The sequence below is a fragment of the Xyrauchen texanus genome, chromosome 42 (genome assembly GCF_025860055.1).
Source record: "Xyrauchen texanus isolate HMW12.3.18 chromosome 42, RBS_HiC_50CHRs, whole genome shotgun sequence".
Classification (NCBI taxonomy): domain Eukaryota; kingdom Metazoa; phylum Chordata; class Actinopteri; order Cypriniformes; family Catostomidae; genus Xyrauchen; species Xyrauchen texanus.
In genome coordinates, this window is record NC_068317.1 from 9,280,250 (window position 1) to 9,296,414 (window position 16,165).

Sequence of the window (16,165 nt, forward strand, 5' to 3'; positions counted from 1 at the left end):
TATTTTTTCTCAAATATGTCAATTTAATTCTGAATGATTCAGATCATATTAATTGAGACCAAATCCATTTTTCAGGTTTTAGTTATGATAATGTATGTTATCCATTATTTGAAGTTATTGTTGCATCTCTAAAAGACTAAAGCCTACTTCTCAACTGATGAATTGTAAAAAACATTTTGACAGACTGCCAAACAGTTAGCTTGTGTAAGAGGTTTAACATTGCAGTAATAAACAAGTAAGAGTGGTGCACATTTAAACAATAAACTGTTTATGGTTTATGGCAGCATGTGGCTCAGAACCTTCTCTGAACTACAGCGGCACCATCTGTCACCTGTGCAACAAGTCCAATATGTAATAGGATTCTTCGCATGAGATCAGAAAACTCTTCTTTTAATGGTGTTCTGCCACGGAGTCTCGACACACAGTTTCATTCTTTGTTTATACTCTCATGTGAGAGAGTATATGTAATATGTAATATTTAACAAAAACACTCATGTGTTTTTGTTAAATATACAGTTAACATTTGAATTAGTAGGCCTATACTTTTTTCAAGTTTCTGTGATTTTGGACTGGGCTGCCGATGTGCGTTTTAAGACATAAGATGTTTTAACTTGCAATCTACATTTTGTTTGGATAGTTTATGAAAGAGGTAAAACATTAATTTACAAATATACTCTATATTCATATACAACAGTTGCCCTAAAGCTTGTTTTAAAACTAAAGCAACACTTAAATTATATTAATGTCACTGCATTAGATAAAACATCAAACCAATTAGATTTATTTTAGAATCTTTATTTTAGGTTTTAAATGATAAAACAGTGGCTATACTGTTGCGCTGTACAAAATTAGAACAAAAAAGGGTACATTTACATTAATTGTCTCTTTAATGGTTCATAAAGGTTTTATAAATGTATTTATAACTCATTGATATGCAGTTATAGCGACATACATAGTAAGAGAGACTTTCATGCAATAGCTGCCAAATAATGAGCCATTTAACCTACATGTCATAAATGCTTAAAAACACTTATTCAACTTTAGTAACCTTTGATAATAGACTTGCCAACATGTGAAACTTGTACAATGAAGTTCAGTAATGTTTAATAGTCTTCAGAGTTTTTAATATGACGTATGCTGTGAATGAGCATTTTCCCAGAGGATTTAAATACAGTAACTAGGACTAGGAAAGAAGTAGTGCCATTCTTTTTACATTAGAGTTCAAATATTTTGATGTTTATATGTTTAATATTACTACAATAATCTTTTTTGCTGCATTGTGTCAAATCACGAATAAGATCTTGTTATGTTTTTGATTAATATTAGTATGTATAAGTGCAGACCTATTTATTAAGCGTTTATAAAATGCAAGTTATAATGCTCACTATTTGTCAAGTATTACATGAAACTCTCTATTTATTCATGATGTTTTAACTTGACTTAGAATGCATTTTTAAATGACTTAGTCATTAACAAACCCATTTATAAATCCTTAACAAAGGGTACATTAATGCAAGGTGTTACCCAAAAAAAGTATTTGAACACCTGGTTGGTTGTCAAGCAATATGGAGCATATTCATAGTTAATGTGATGAACTACACCTGTGGTTACTCAATAGGACACCTGTGTAAATATACTTGAGGGGAACTAACTTATTTCATACATTCTAAAATTCCAGAAATGTAAATCACATTGGGACCATTTGGGTAAAAGTACTTGCAAAAAAATAGCAAATAAATATATAATCAGTTTTTGAGAAAAGTTCTAGAATTTGTATCAACAGAATCCTCTTGATAGTTTTCTAATGCAGTCAATGCATGTTTAAGTGTGGCTTAAGTATCCAAATATTACTTTTTGTGGCCACTGTATATTGGCATTCGGGGAGCCTTAAGGAGCAGTTTTAATGTTTTGGGTTTCTTGTAAAGTGAAGGCGATGGAGTGATTCAGGCCAGCCCATGCAGACATTCTTGGCATGCCAAGGCTGACCGGCACTCTGGCCAGATGACAATGCAGCCTGTGGGCCATAGAAGTACAATGCTATTTTCTAGGGTCTTTTGTTTAACCAATACGTTACATGCTCAGAAGCTTAAAGAAAATATGGTTTCCTTCCTGTTTCACATCTTCACAGACTTCACAGACAGATTATCCAATTTTATCAATGATTTTCACTGAGATGGGCACAATATATCAGTGTAAAAACTTGTTAGAACCAAATGTCTGACTGGACAGAGAATGTATGGTTTAGCTGATACTGTTGAGCTCTCTCTAGGTTATCTTTGGAACATTCCTCAATGTACAGATGTCATTAATCCAAAGCCAAAAATATCCCCTGTTTGAACATGTTTCCATGACATCAACAACTCGATTGATTTTAAAATGTCCTTATGCAGTCATTTTCAGGTGAAATAAGTGGTGTTAGTGTTGTCATATTTAGCAAACACTTGTCTTCTTAAAATGTATATATAAAAAATATAAACTATAAGAACATGTACAGTGGCCTAAATAAGTATTTGGATACTTTTGGACACTTAAGCCACACTTCAAATATATGAAAGTCATTGCATTAGCTAACAAAGTGTGTAGTTCACCACATTAACTAGAGACTTGGTCCACTAACATTTGACAACCAGAAAGTGTCCCAATTTTGAACAATATAGCTTAGCAATTAAAACAGCCTTTTGTGAATTGTTTGAGAGCTTGTGCTAGCTTTTGTTCAAATTAATGCGGCTTAGTTTGACATTTTGGTTTTTATTCAAATGACTATAATAAATCTTAAAGCGTGGCTTAAGTGTTCAAATACTTTTTGGGGTCACTGTACGTATAATTTAAATGTTCTCTTTTAATGCATCAGATATATTTTGCCAAACCAAACCAACATAGTATATTATCCAGTACTTAGTGGTCTTCCTTCTTGGCTCCATCGAAAGAAGAAATGCCTGTTTCGGTACAGCATGACCACTAGATTATAAACATAGCCATGATTTACAGCTGAGTTGTGTACTACCAATCAGCAAGTGATTTCTGTGACTCAACAGTTCCTGAACACATTTAGCCTATATTCTATACTGACCAAACAAACACACATTAGGTTTAGGTCATCCATTCTTCCTGACTATATCCAGACCCTTATGGTGGGAAGGTTTACATGCAAACAGGAGCTAAAAACAACTCACAACCCATTTGAAATAAAAGCCTGAAATATTTAGGGAATTCAAATTGATCTGTGGAATTTGTCAGGCATATATATAACGTGGCGGAAAAAAGACCAGTCTGGACCAAATGTCTAATAGTGACCGCAGAACACAAGATTCCTATTTGGTCCATTCAAACATCATGAGAGGCCCGTGAGAGGGTCTGTGAAGATTCATGCTCCTCAGCTCATTCTATGTTTAGTCCCAGTCTAGCTGATAACAAACATTTTCACTGCGTTATTCAAGAAAGCTCTGATGTTAAAGCTCCCAACTGGGAGTAGTTCAGGTAATTACAGGTAAGGCCAACATCACTGTTATTATTGCTCATACAGTGTGCATTTGAACAAACCCCTTACGTTAATTATTAAACTTTGCCATATAAATGTGTGCTATAAACATGAATGATACCTCAAGCCATGCAGCTTACAGATGAGAGGTGTGCTATTACTTTTTCCAACCTGTTCTCATAGAATAACAGAGGTAGGTTTAGTTGATTTTAAACTTGATAGAGCATTAACCTTGAAAAACTCATTTGTTTGGGAAAAATGTAAATAGCTTTTAGCAAAGCAATGGACATTTCACCTTGGAACTGTCATGATATGTATAAGGAATAATTTTTGAAAAGATGTTGCCATAGTCACAATTTTCATGAGATCAGGCTGCACTAGTCTAAGTTTCCAATCTTACTTATTGAAATTACTTTCTTTTGAAATTGTCAGACAAACTAGCATTTAATTAACACAAATGTATAAAGTTTCTGTTAAAAGAGAAACATGCATTAAAGTTTGAATGGCTTTGGTTGACCTTTTTGCACACAGATGATATATTTAATGTAAAGAAACAAGGAAAAGATTGAGGGCCTTCCAATAAACCATTCTGATGGATAATGATACAGAAAATATCTTGCTTACATGTTAATGCCAATGTGGGACCATTATCTGCCTGGACCAGCCCCTTACATTCTAAGTAGGGATCACAGCTGTTTATTTTGGAAGGTGACAGTAGAGAATTTGCAGTGTAATCACTCTGGAACGCAGATCACCCTGAGCCCCCTGAGTCCCTGAACTTACAAATATATGTGCAGACTGCAGAGGCAACCAGTAATTAGCTCATTTTTCATTAGGGGGGTCAAAGAGACAAAGCAAAACTGCTGTAAATCGGCTTAACACAGTATTTGAAAATTATTATTTGGCTGTTTCATGACATGAAATAAGTGAATTTTATGCAGGACGGTAAAATATGCTGACAGTTGGCATTGGAACTATATCTCAAAATGTATTCAAGAAGTGTGATATGAGATGGTATTAAGATTTTAATTCATGTAAAATAACTTTAAAGCATTGGAATTGAGTTTGACAGGACACATCGAAGATATACTGTGCTGTGAAAAATGATTTGCCATAATCCTGATTTATTCTATTTTTGTGTATTATTCATACTAAATTGTTTTGGATCTTCAAACGAGATATAACATAAAACAAAGGCAACTTGAGTAAACACAAAATACAGTTTTCAAATACATATTTTTTTATTGAAGCAAAAAAGTTATGCAACACCTATATCACCCATGTGAAAAACTAACTGCAACAACTGCAACCAAATGCTTCCGAAAACTGGAGATCAGTCTTTCACAATGCTGTGATTTCATTTTGGTCCACTCCTCTTTGCAGAATTGCTTTAGTTTAGCAACATTGGAGGGTTTTCGAGCATGAACTTCCTGTTTAAGGTCCTGCCACAGCATCTCAATAAGGTTTAAGTCAGGATTTTGACTAGGCCACTCCAAAACTTTAATTTTGTTTCTTTTTAGCCCTTCAGTGGTGGACTTACTCCTCTGCTTTGGATCATTGTCTTGCTGCATAATCCAGTTGTGCTTGAGCTCCAACTCATGGGCAGATGACAAGAAGTTCTCCTTTAGGATTTTCTAGTTGAGAGCAGAATTAATATTTCCCTCAATTATTGCAAGTCGCCCTGAAGCAGTAAAGCATCCCCACACCATCACACTACCACCACCATGCTTGACCGCAGGTATGATATTCTTTTTGTGGAATTCTGTGTTTGATTACGCCAGATGTAACGGGACCCCTCTCTTCCAAACAGTTCCACTTTCGACTCATCAGTCCACAGAACATTCTCCCAAAAGGTTTGAGGATCATCAAGGTGAGTTTTGGCAAGATTCAGATGAGTCTTAATGTTCTTCTGGGTTAGCAGTGGTTTTCGCCTTGCGACTCTTCCATGGACGGCATTTTTGGCCTGTGTCTTTCTGATAGTGGAGTCATGAAGAGTGACCATTATTGATGCGAGAGAGGCCTGCGGTTCCTTGGATGTTGTCCTTGGCTTTTTTTGTGACTTCTCGATGAGTTGTCGCTGTGCTCTTGGAGGAATTTTGAAGGGGCAGCCACTACTGGGAAGGTTCATTACTGTGCCAAGTGTTCTCTGTTTGGAGATAATGGCTCTCACTGTGGTTCTTTGGAGTTCCATAGGCTTTGAAATAGTTTTGTAACCCTTTCCAGACTGATGTATTTCAATCACCTTTTTCCTCATAATTTCTGGAATTTCTTTGGACCTTGGCATACTGCGCTATGGGGTGAGACCTTTTAACCAACTTCATGCTGCTAAAAAAGTTCTGTTTAGGTGTTGATTTGACTGAACAGGGCTGGAAGTAATCAGTCCTGGGTGTTTCTAGTCCACCTGAACCCCATTATGAATGCAGTTTCATAGATTTGGGGATTTAGTAACTAAAGGGGCAAATACTTTTCACACAGGCCCAGTTCGTATTGGATAACTTATTATTTAATAACATTATCATTTTAAAACTGTATTTATGTGTTGACTCAGATTGCCTTTGTTTTTAGTTAGATATTGTTTGAATTTGTAAAACAATATAGTATGAGATATACACAAAAGCTTCAAAGCACTGACAGTATATGCTGTAAATTATATATTGATAACAAGGATCTTTTACAGGAATATATATATATATATATATATATATTGCATAAAAAAATGAAGCCTGTTAAGACCATTACATTGTTTTATATTGGACAATTCATCTATTTTCTCTGAAGATTTAAATTGAAATGTAAAAATGGCTATTTCAGACATATAGACTGTATATCAGTTTATATCCTAATCTATCGACTAGATGTTGCAGAGCTGTCCATTCCATCCCTGGTCATAGCTGTAATTCAATTATTTTTATCTTCTATTTTGCATTACAGTAATGAAAACTGAGCCTATGATTCTTTTGGATTCTCCACAACAATCAATAAATTAATAAGCATATTTTAGAATTACACTTACAGTACATGATATGTGTTTATATTCAGGCTTGGGGAGTAACAGAATACTTGTAATGGCATAATATAATCAGGATATAAAAATATGTTTAACTGTAATCTGCTACAGTTACATAAAAACCCAACATAATCAGATTACAGTTACATTTGGTAAAAATGTGGATTACTAGCAGGATTATAATTTTCAATATTTAAAAAAATAAACAAAATATCCTCCTACATAAAATGATAAAGACCTGCTTTAGACTACACGGTTGAGATCACTTCTGTTTCTCTCATGACTCACGTGAATCTGGCACTACTTACTGTCACATGCCCAAATAACATGTCTCACATCAACACAGTGCTCTCCAACATTCTTGTCACTTCAATGGAAAAAAGGAAACAATTTTACAGTTCAGTGCAATTTATGCCTTCCAGCTGTGAAAATGCAATGTTTTTACAAGGACATGATACATAATTTAAAGAAGCATTTAAAGGGAAGCCCCATATGAAAATCATTTTAGCAATATCTAAAATTAGTCTTATGTGTTCCCTAATTTCACCATCAGACCACCTTTGAGGAGAAACGACCATTCCCCTCGGCGAATGTCCAGTATTCCGGTACACGGGACGCCTACTGTCAAAACTTTATTGTGACTTCTCATTACTATCCTATCTATAGTTGAAACTCTAAAATTGATCTCTGAAATGCATTCATGTTGTATTGAGAACTGTAATTGGGACTGCATTTATTTTTTTCTTTGTTGAAAAAATTCCAAATTGTACACATGAATACCAAATGAATTGAACATGTTATTAAGTTCTTAGGGGAAAGTGCAATGGATCATTTGTCTGATTTTGATACTTATTTTAAATGTATTGTTAAGAAGTTCAAAAGTGTGGGTGAGAAAAATACTCATAGAAAGTAAGAATAAGTAAATCAAGACACACTAAAAAGATTTAAATCTATTTGTACCTATTCTTTAAAACAATATTTTTAATATATATATATATATATATATATATATATATATATATATATATATATATATATATATATATATATATTTTTTTTGTCATTAAAATCCTCCTTAAATATAAACAAAAAATCACAAATAAATGTTAGCTTGTGTTGTTTGACTGTGGATCTTGAGCAAGCAGATGACTCTGGAGGCATTAATAATAATAATAATAATAATAATGATGATGATGATTATGATGATAGCCTACTGTGGCAGGGTGGAGGGCGGGGCCGGGTCGTGATCATACACACCCAGTCCCTTAAAAGACAAACACACACATGACGGACATGTCCATAAACTATCTCTCTCTCGTCGCACCATCATCTGTCATCGGCCTTTATCCCTCTCAGAGGCTTAATTTGCCTGATAAGGGACCGGGTGTGTAGAATCACGACCCGGATGGTTGCTTACTGGCCCAAGACTAAAGAGATCATTCTCAAATCTCTATGATGTCCTGATCCCTAGATATGTGTGGGGATTTCTTTGCAAATTTTTCATCTGCCCTATCGACATTTATATTCTGAAATAAAAATGTTTTTGAATAAAATCCATGATTCCATATTTGTTTCAAACAGATATATATTGTATCCCAATTATCAGCTCTTTTTACACAAAACAAAGGGCTTACTGTACATCTACTGTAAAAGAATATTACCACCATATATTACCATTTTTGTGAGATCCACCCAATTACAGTCACAGAGCATAATTTTCCTCCTACGACAAAACTGGAATTTGTTACTCTTATGTGTCTCTGTTTCAGTGTGACGAGTATCAGCAGGGAGTACTGACCGGTGACCTCTGTGAAGACCTCTGTGTAGCCGGTCAAGTGGAATACAAACACTGTCTCTTTTATGAGAATGGCAAAAAGGTCATAGCCGCTAGCTGGCGTGGAGTGCCTGTAGTTCTCAAGTCTAAGCTGGAGAATTTCTCTGCCTATGAGGCTTTAGCTCTGTTAGAGTACCAGGATGGAGCTGGAGGGATGGGTGGAGAAGAAGAGCTCTCACCTCTGGATGTCATCTTCTATGCCACCCTGGAGATCAAGAACTCTCTTGGCTTGGAGACAGGAACGAATTTGACTTTGCCTCGACTTTGGGGCCAGAGGCTGAAGGAAGAAGAGTGGACTTACTCGCGAGCAGAGCTGGCCTCGCTCTGGGCTCTGCTTCAACAGGAGGAGTACACATTCCTCAGAGTACTACAGGATTTAACCCACCATGTAGCCAAGATCCTGGGCTCTTGTGGTCATTTTTATGCTGTTGAGTACCTGGTGGCTGGACACACCTGGGACCAAAACATCTTCTCTTTGGAGGAACTGTCACTAAGCCCCTCGCCGAGCCCCTGGATTTGGGGGGAAAGGACGTTAACCGCAAGAGATATGGTACCCAGAGTGGCCCTGAGCTTTCTAGAGATGGTGGAACATTTTGACAATGACTTTTCACACCGCTTGCACCTCTGTGATATCAAGCCAGAGAACTTTGGTATCAGGAAGGACCTGACGGTGAGTAAACACACCCAAGCATTTCAAATTCTTTCAAATAAATGATATCTCACAGATGTTGTAATATCAACAGTAAGGATGGCCTGATGGCCTTGGGCTGGTGTGAGAGTGTTTGGAACCAACTGATGGTATTGTTATATCAGACCAGTACTGTGTTGTCACTACATCCTACGCCTGATGATCATGTAAAAGCATTTTTATGGCTTAGAAACGTAGATAAAAATGTAGATATCAGTGATGTATTGAATGTAGTTGTCGGCAACAATTAAAAATGCTGATTTAAATGCCACTAAGGTAAAATTAGCTGGCTAATATGCTGTAGATGAGGAATTGATAAAATTGCAAGAATGACATTACAGTTTTGGGAGCATCGGTTTGATTGGGTTATAAAAGGAATTGAACAGTATTGTTTTGCATGCAATCATTTTCTTGCAGAGCAAAAATTTTTTCTGCAATATAATAATTTTTTAACATATTTGGATTCAATATTTTATATTTGTATCAAATGTATTTGCTAGGATGAAAGAAATGTTTATTTATTTTTATTTTTTCCAGAAGTCAAAAGTGCACAATGCAAAAGTTTCCGAATAACATCGTCATCAGTGTCCAAGACACATATCAAGTTTTATATGGCCATAATGGAGTAATGATAGTTATTGTTTATAGTTGGATTTATAGTTTTTTTTTTTATTATTTGTTAAAAAAAAAATATATATATATATATATATATATTTATTTATTTAAAAATGTCAAAATGTTTGCAACTTTTTTTCAAGTTTGTTTGAAATATATTCAATGTGTATCAAGAATTCTTTTTTACGGACACAGTGTGCTTGCTTTTTCCTTTTTTGCATTCTGCTTTGAGCCTATGCACCTATAATGTCGATATAAGTCTTTGAGTTTGGTGTAGACGTCTCCACTGTTTTTGTTTGTCAAAATCCATTTGTCATTTGTGTAAGAGTTGGCAAAGAAAGTAAAATAATTACTGGCCTGGGAAGTCCTGGAAAACTGTCATTGTGAAACAAACTGATGTACTCAGTTCTGTGAAATAGTTATATTTACCCTTGTAGACTCGGACGTCTGAAAAATTCAGGAACCATTTAGCCAGATTAATGGTGGTAAAGTCTTCATGGCAATGTGATTAGATGCATTACTGATTACTGAGCCTCTGAGGCAGTTTCCTGGACACAAATCTAATCTGGACCTGCAGTTAAAGGAATTGTATTAACAATAGCTATCAATAATGTTGCTTATCAACATCAGATGTAATTTGTGTCCAAGACAAAAATAATAAAACCACGTTTTTTTATTATTATTATTGTTAGTACTATAATTAGACAAAATTGGCCTAGTAATCCCATTTTCATTTATGCCAAATTTTGATTGTGATTTTATTTTCAACGCAAGAAATATCTCTTAAAGACTTTTTAAAATAAAATAATTTGTATTATTATAACATATCATTATATTATATGAACATTTACTGTTTTAAAAATGTAATGGCTATTTTACTGTAGCACAGAAGGCAAGAAACTTTACTCAAATGTATTGCAAATCTATAAAACTGTCATGGAATACTATTCAGAATGAGATGAAACATCTATATATAGGCCTAGATACTACGTATATACAAAGCATAAGCAGTGCAATGTTTGTTATGTTCCCGAGCTGGCAAGACAGATTCTCATGCATTGCTCTCACATACAGCTGTTAATTCTCAGGGTTTAACACGTTAATGTTGGCCAACAACAGCAAAAACAACTGACATCAGACAGCTACTATTTATGCAGTATGTGTTGCTATGACACTCAACAATCAAGTGGATATCCTCAAAAAGCTATTTTCATTATACGGTTTATGCTCATATGTGTTTAGGATTCTTTCCGAGTTTTTCTTTAATGTTGACATTGGCTGCAGAAAGACTTTGAATATGCCACTGACTGTCCATTTTAGTTTATGCAGAGGGCGATGTTAATTTTATGCACCAATTTCTCATGAACATTCTGGTTTAACAAAGAGTTCAGCATGCTCTAAAAGAAAAACAGCATTTGTTTTTCAACGCTTTGTAAATATTTGCCAAATTACAATAGTAAAAGAGAAACTTATACCTTAAATATTATGCTATACATTGTCAAGACAACATATACAACTGTTTATTAATTTTTGTTCAGTTAATTAATATATTATTTGAAGAATATATATAATTTTTTCTTATATATGTATATACACTGTATATACATTTATAAATGTATCTATTTTTTATTACTTGTTTTATTTATTTTGATCAGGTGGTGGCAATAGATGTGGACATGGCTTTTTTTGAGCCCAAAATGAAAGACATACTTGAGCAAAACTGTACCAGTGACAATGACTGCAACTTCTTCGACTGCATTTCCAAGTGTGACAGAAGTAAAAACAGATGTGGGTCAAAACGCAAAAACAGCAACCTTCAGGTGGGTGAGCCGCTTATTGCTTTGACTTTTGATTCCTTGGATATGTTATTGTACCTCTATTTTAGTTCATATGAGGAAATTGTACTTTAAATCTTTGCTGCAATTATTCTCTATGTAAGTATTCATTGAATCTACGGAGAATGAGGTTAGCGATTGAGCATGTGTTAGGGTGATGGATTGCTCAGAAAGAGTAAAGAAATACTTTGTTTTGGGTAACTCTCACAAAGGAACAACAGGTAAAATAGCCGGAGGAGATAATCATTCTTCAGCTGTAAACTTTGCCAAGAAAAATGTGGGGAATGTTAATAGTTGATGATAACGCTGAAAGGAATCAGATAGCACCATCATTACAGGTCCCAAACACAATGGGGGTTAACAGGGCTGACCGAACACAGAAACCACCTTTGAATGTGGGGAAGTAACAGAACATCAAGTCAATGGTTGGCTACAGCCAAAAGCAAACGGCTTTACCATCATCCTCGGCAAAACTACATAAATGTTTAGAAGACAAGCAACATTTACTATGAGAGCACATGGCATTTGTTTCATAACTACAATCCACATTAAGAAGATTAAAGCTTTTTACTGCAAGCTAAAGTGCCCAATTTAAATTTGTTGTGAGGTTGTTCACATGACCTTTTAAAACTAGCCCATTTCAGACACTATTCTCAAAAGGCAAAGCTCCTAAAGGAAACCACACATGCGTAAAACAGTTTTACATCATTAGCGTTATACAAAATTTAAATATATATATATGTACAATTTTAGTTTTACAGTTTCACAGTTCTGTTGAAAAGGGTCATTTAAAATTCAAATTGCTCATTAAAAATCTATATAAAAATAAAAGTGCAAATAATTCAGGCACCCAATAATAACAAATGTCCAGTTATATTGACTTAAAAAAAAAAACACACCAATTCTGACCTGACTGTTTACAGTATCACATTCCAAATTTCTAAATATAATTACTTTTGTATATCAAAGTGGCCCATATCAGAATTTAAATTAAATCATTAATTTAGATTTTGTTGTTCATACTATCATACAAGAAAAATATATGTGTCACAGGTGAAGGAAAGAAAAAAAATCTGACATTTAACTGAATGGCATAAGAAAAAACAAATATTTTCAGATTTCAAAAAAATATATTTTGTTGATATAATATTATTGTTATAATTATTATTATTTAATATTTTATTTAAAATGTATATTTTATTTTATATGATCAATGCATTTAAAATATTGTGATTTGTGACTGATGATTTATTTATTTGTTTTAATTTAAAGTCTTTGAGAGATGATACTCCACCAAACATTTGCGATAAATAACTCTAGGACGACAATAAATAGTCAAATTGTAACACGTAACTCATTTCAAAATTTGAATGCTGCCACTCTGACACAGGCAACATCATGCTCAATTTATTCATCAATTTAAACATTCTCCCATCAGATGCTTTGCCATAGTCACGCAACCTCTTTCATCTGTTCGTTACGGTTTGTTCGTAGTCAACACCTGTTGTCAGTGCCAACTCCCCTTAAGGAGAACAAGCTAACAGACGAGCTAGCTGCATGAAACCAAGTCCAGCTCTGTGCCACAGGTGGCTGAGACAGAACCCATCTCTCCATCCTCGATCACTTAACGCAACCCTTGGTGACCTCTGCCATTCCATTGTATAGCCTGCCATTCAGAACAATACGGCCTTTGTAACGTTCAGGCTGTTAGGTCAAAGAGACCATCACATCTCGTGCTCGAGCCCCTTTCAAACAGCACACAAAACGAATGTGGCTGATGATTGCTCCGGAGATGATGAAATAAGACCAGGATGGCGCTAATGGTCACATCCATACCCACAGCATTCCCTTTGGGGTCCATAACTATCATGCTTCTTTATCAAGTCTCTTTCTCTGTCTCTCTGCAGGTGATCTGTGAGAAGATCTTCAGGCCTTGGTTTTCTCCCACGCTACTCGGTGCGAAAGCAGGGCTCCCCCTACAGGTGGAGCTGCAGCGAGCCGTGCAGGAGTGCGCAGAGACAGACGGAAGGGAAAAAGGTGAGCGCAGGCAGGCGGTACGACAGCAGCTACAGGCTCTCCTCATGGAGCTCATTCAAGAGGACACAGGAAACCAGGGTGAAGGCCAGGAACACAAGATGAGACGCGTCCATACGGCACTCAACTTCTAAACCAACATGGGACCTTCAAAATAGCTATTAAAAAAACTAATTTAGTCATGTGCAATGCTGGAGAACTTTTCTGATGTCTATTTCTAGTTACGACTAACAGCCTTTGAAACATTACCATAGCTGATGATAATCTTCAAAAGGACTATTTGAAGTGTTCACCCCCAAATAAAACATTTACTTCTTCACGTGATTACAACTGATTACAGTGTGAATTTTGCTACAGAAGGTTGAAAGTTCTGCTGCTAAAATTGGTCTGCTTACAAAATTCAAATCATTGCCATGCCCACTATGGCTAAAGCTGGAAGTGTTGTTATGCTGTTTTCAGTTAAAATGTCTACAAGGTGGTGACAAAAGCAAGAGGCAAGAGTCAGTAAAAGTTTTATTTTAGAGTGAAAATGCTCCGCTTCATACTCTCCATTGTTTACAAGAACACTATTGATTCCACTGGACCAGAACCCATGTCTCAAATATTGCTTACACACTATCAGTAACGCCACAAACATGTATGATGGGCAGGGATGTAGTGGCCATTTGGAGCATCTGGAATTTTCCCAGTGGGCCAATCTAGTAGTGGGCTAGTCGATGTATGTTCGCATTTTGCGTACATTTTTCCCACGTGTTTGACTAAAAGTTGTCCCACTCTTATTAATTAAATGCAGCTATTTACTTCTGCACATAGGAAATATCAAATACTGCAAAAGTGTGATGAAACAGCGAAACCTGATTAAGCCGCGCAGCACATCCACTGGCCGCAGTGTGAGATCAGAGTGGGACCAGCCCACTCTTCAGTGCTTTAAAGGCTCTGTACAAAGTTCACTGAAACCAGATTAAACAGCCCCAACATTGTAAACAGAAGTGAGGAGGTAAACAGGAAAACATTGTGTCAATCACAATGGTAATTACAGGCTTTTCAATTCACACGTCACCATTCTTATTACATGGCAGTTAGTAACACTAACTGTAGAAACTATGGTGTCTTGGCAGTACTACTGCATTTATAAGAAGTGTTACTATCATTATAATTATATTTAATATTGTATATTAGGGGAATATATGTCACTTTTATGACTGTTGTTTTTTTTTATTATTATTTTATATAGTCTCTTCGTGGATTTGTTTTTTATTATTTTTCATTGCAAACTCCATTGTTTGTTTTTAGAAACCATAATTAAAATCTGGTCATAATCATGGTTTTACCTGTGATTACCATTGAACCCTGTTAAACTCTGCATACTATGCAAGAACTGTGGTAAATTTGCATTAGGGCAAGTACAATGGAGACTTTAACAAGAGATTTAAAGCCTGATCCCCCATTTGTAAAAGGACGAAGCTATGAGTTTTTCCTCTTTTTTAAATATGTTCAGTTCTAATTAACTTATTTAATAATTAAGAGCCTGATAAAAAAATCTATATTAGTTAAGACATCCTACTGTCAGAATGTTTAAACAGATAAATTAGGTGTTAATTCACTTTTTTTACAAATTTTATTGTTGTTAATATCAGTAAATTCAAATCTGAATTCCAACTCAATGGTTTACTGTCAAATGTGCATTTCTATGTGACAAAAAATATCCAACGTCAGACAGCTAAATGATCGTGGGGGAACTCGTGTGCCGATTGTTTTGTCCCCGTCCAGCTCTGCTGATGGGGGATGCTGGTTGTCAGTAATTTGGCAGAATGGGGTCGATTTCAGAGTATATAAACATTTGGAAGCATCATGTCGATTTCCTGAGTGATCATTTTGTGTTGTACCAACCATGACTATTTCATCTGTAGAATATTTTTAATAATATTCACACTACTCTTTCCCATATAACATATCAAACCTGCCGAAATATGCACCAGGTTTGAAAATGCACATTCATTCATTCAGTGCAGTTTTTTAATTTTTGGGTGAACTAACCCTTTCACATTGGCTATAGTGGTTAAGAACACTCACAGTAAGGGTGTTGATATGCCTCTTGCTGTTATGTAAGAATAAGGCTCTCAAGGAAACTCATCTCAGCTAATGTATCCATTTTATTTGCTGGAGAAAAGAAATGTCTACCTGTTTTTGTATAAGCATTTCAATAAACCATGGCTCAGTCCCGATCCTACTATTTCATTACTTACCAACATGTTACCACTGCTGCAGCTGTCATGCTACATCACATTCTGTTTGCATATCAACTCTTTGCTGAGAATCCAACAGAAAGCTCAAAGATCAGACAAACATTTGGTTCCTATTGAGGGAAGGAAAGAACTTTGTAGATGTTTTTGGATTGACCTTCAACATTTAAGTTTTCACATGAGGTCAGGTTGCATGCTGCCTCCAGGTGTCTTTTAGGAGGATATAGTATAGGATAGTATACTAAACAGAATCGTCGGGCAAGGGGAAAATTAGACATTAAATGCTAGAAAGATATTACCTGATGATGAACTTCAATGATTTATGTCTCAGTTGGACTCCAAATGCTTCCAAGCTTGCCTTGCAAGTTCAGAAAATGATGTGTCTCCAAGGCAACAACAGGGCTGTGGTTTTAATCTGCTCAAACCATGCT

General features: G+C 35.4%; 1 protein-coding gene across 1 annotated transcript in view; it reads left to right on the plus strand.

Moving 5' to 3' along the window:
- Positions 1 to 15,710, plus strand: part of dipk1c (divergent protein kinase domain 1C) — a 19,767-nt gene extending 4,057 nt beyond the window's left edge. Inside the window, exons 2-4 of the mRNA XM_052114484.1 lie at positions 8,255 to 8,989; positions 11,278 to 11,442; positions 13,365 to 15,710. Coding sequence (XP_051970444.1) covers positions 8,255 to 8,989; positions 11,278 to 11,442; positions 13,365 to 13,625 — 1,161 coding nt within the window. The 3' untranslated portion in view covers positions 13,626 to 15,710. The remainder of the gene's footprint in view (positions 1 to 8,254; positions 8,990 to 11,277; positions 11,443 to 13,364) is intronic.
- Positions 15,711 to 16,165: the final 455 nt, after the last annotated feature.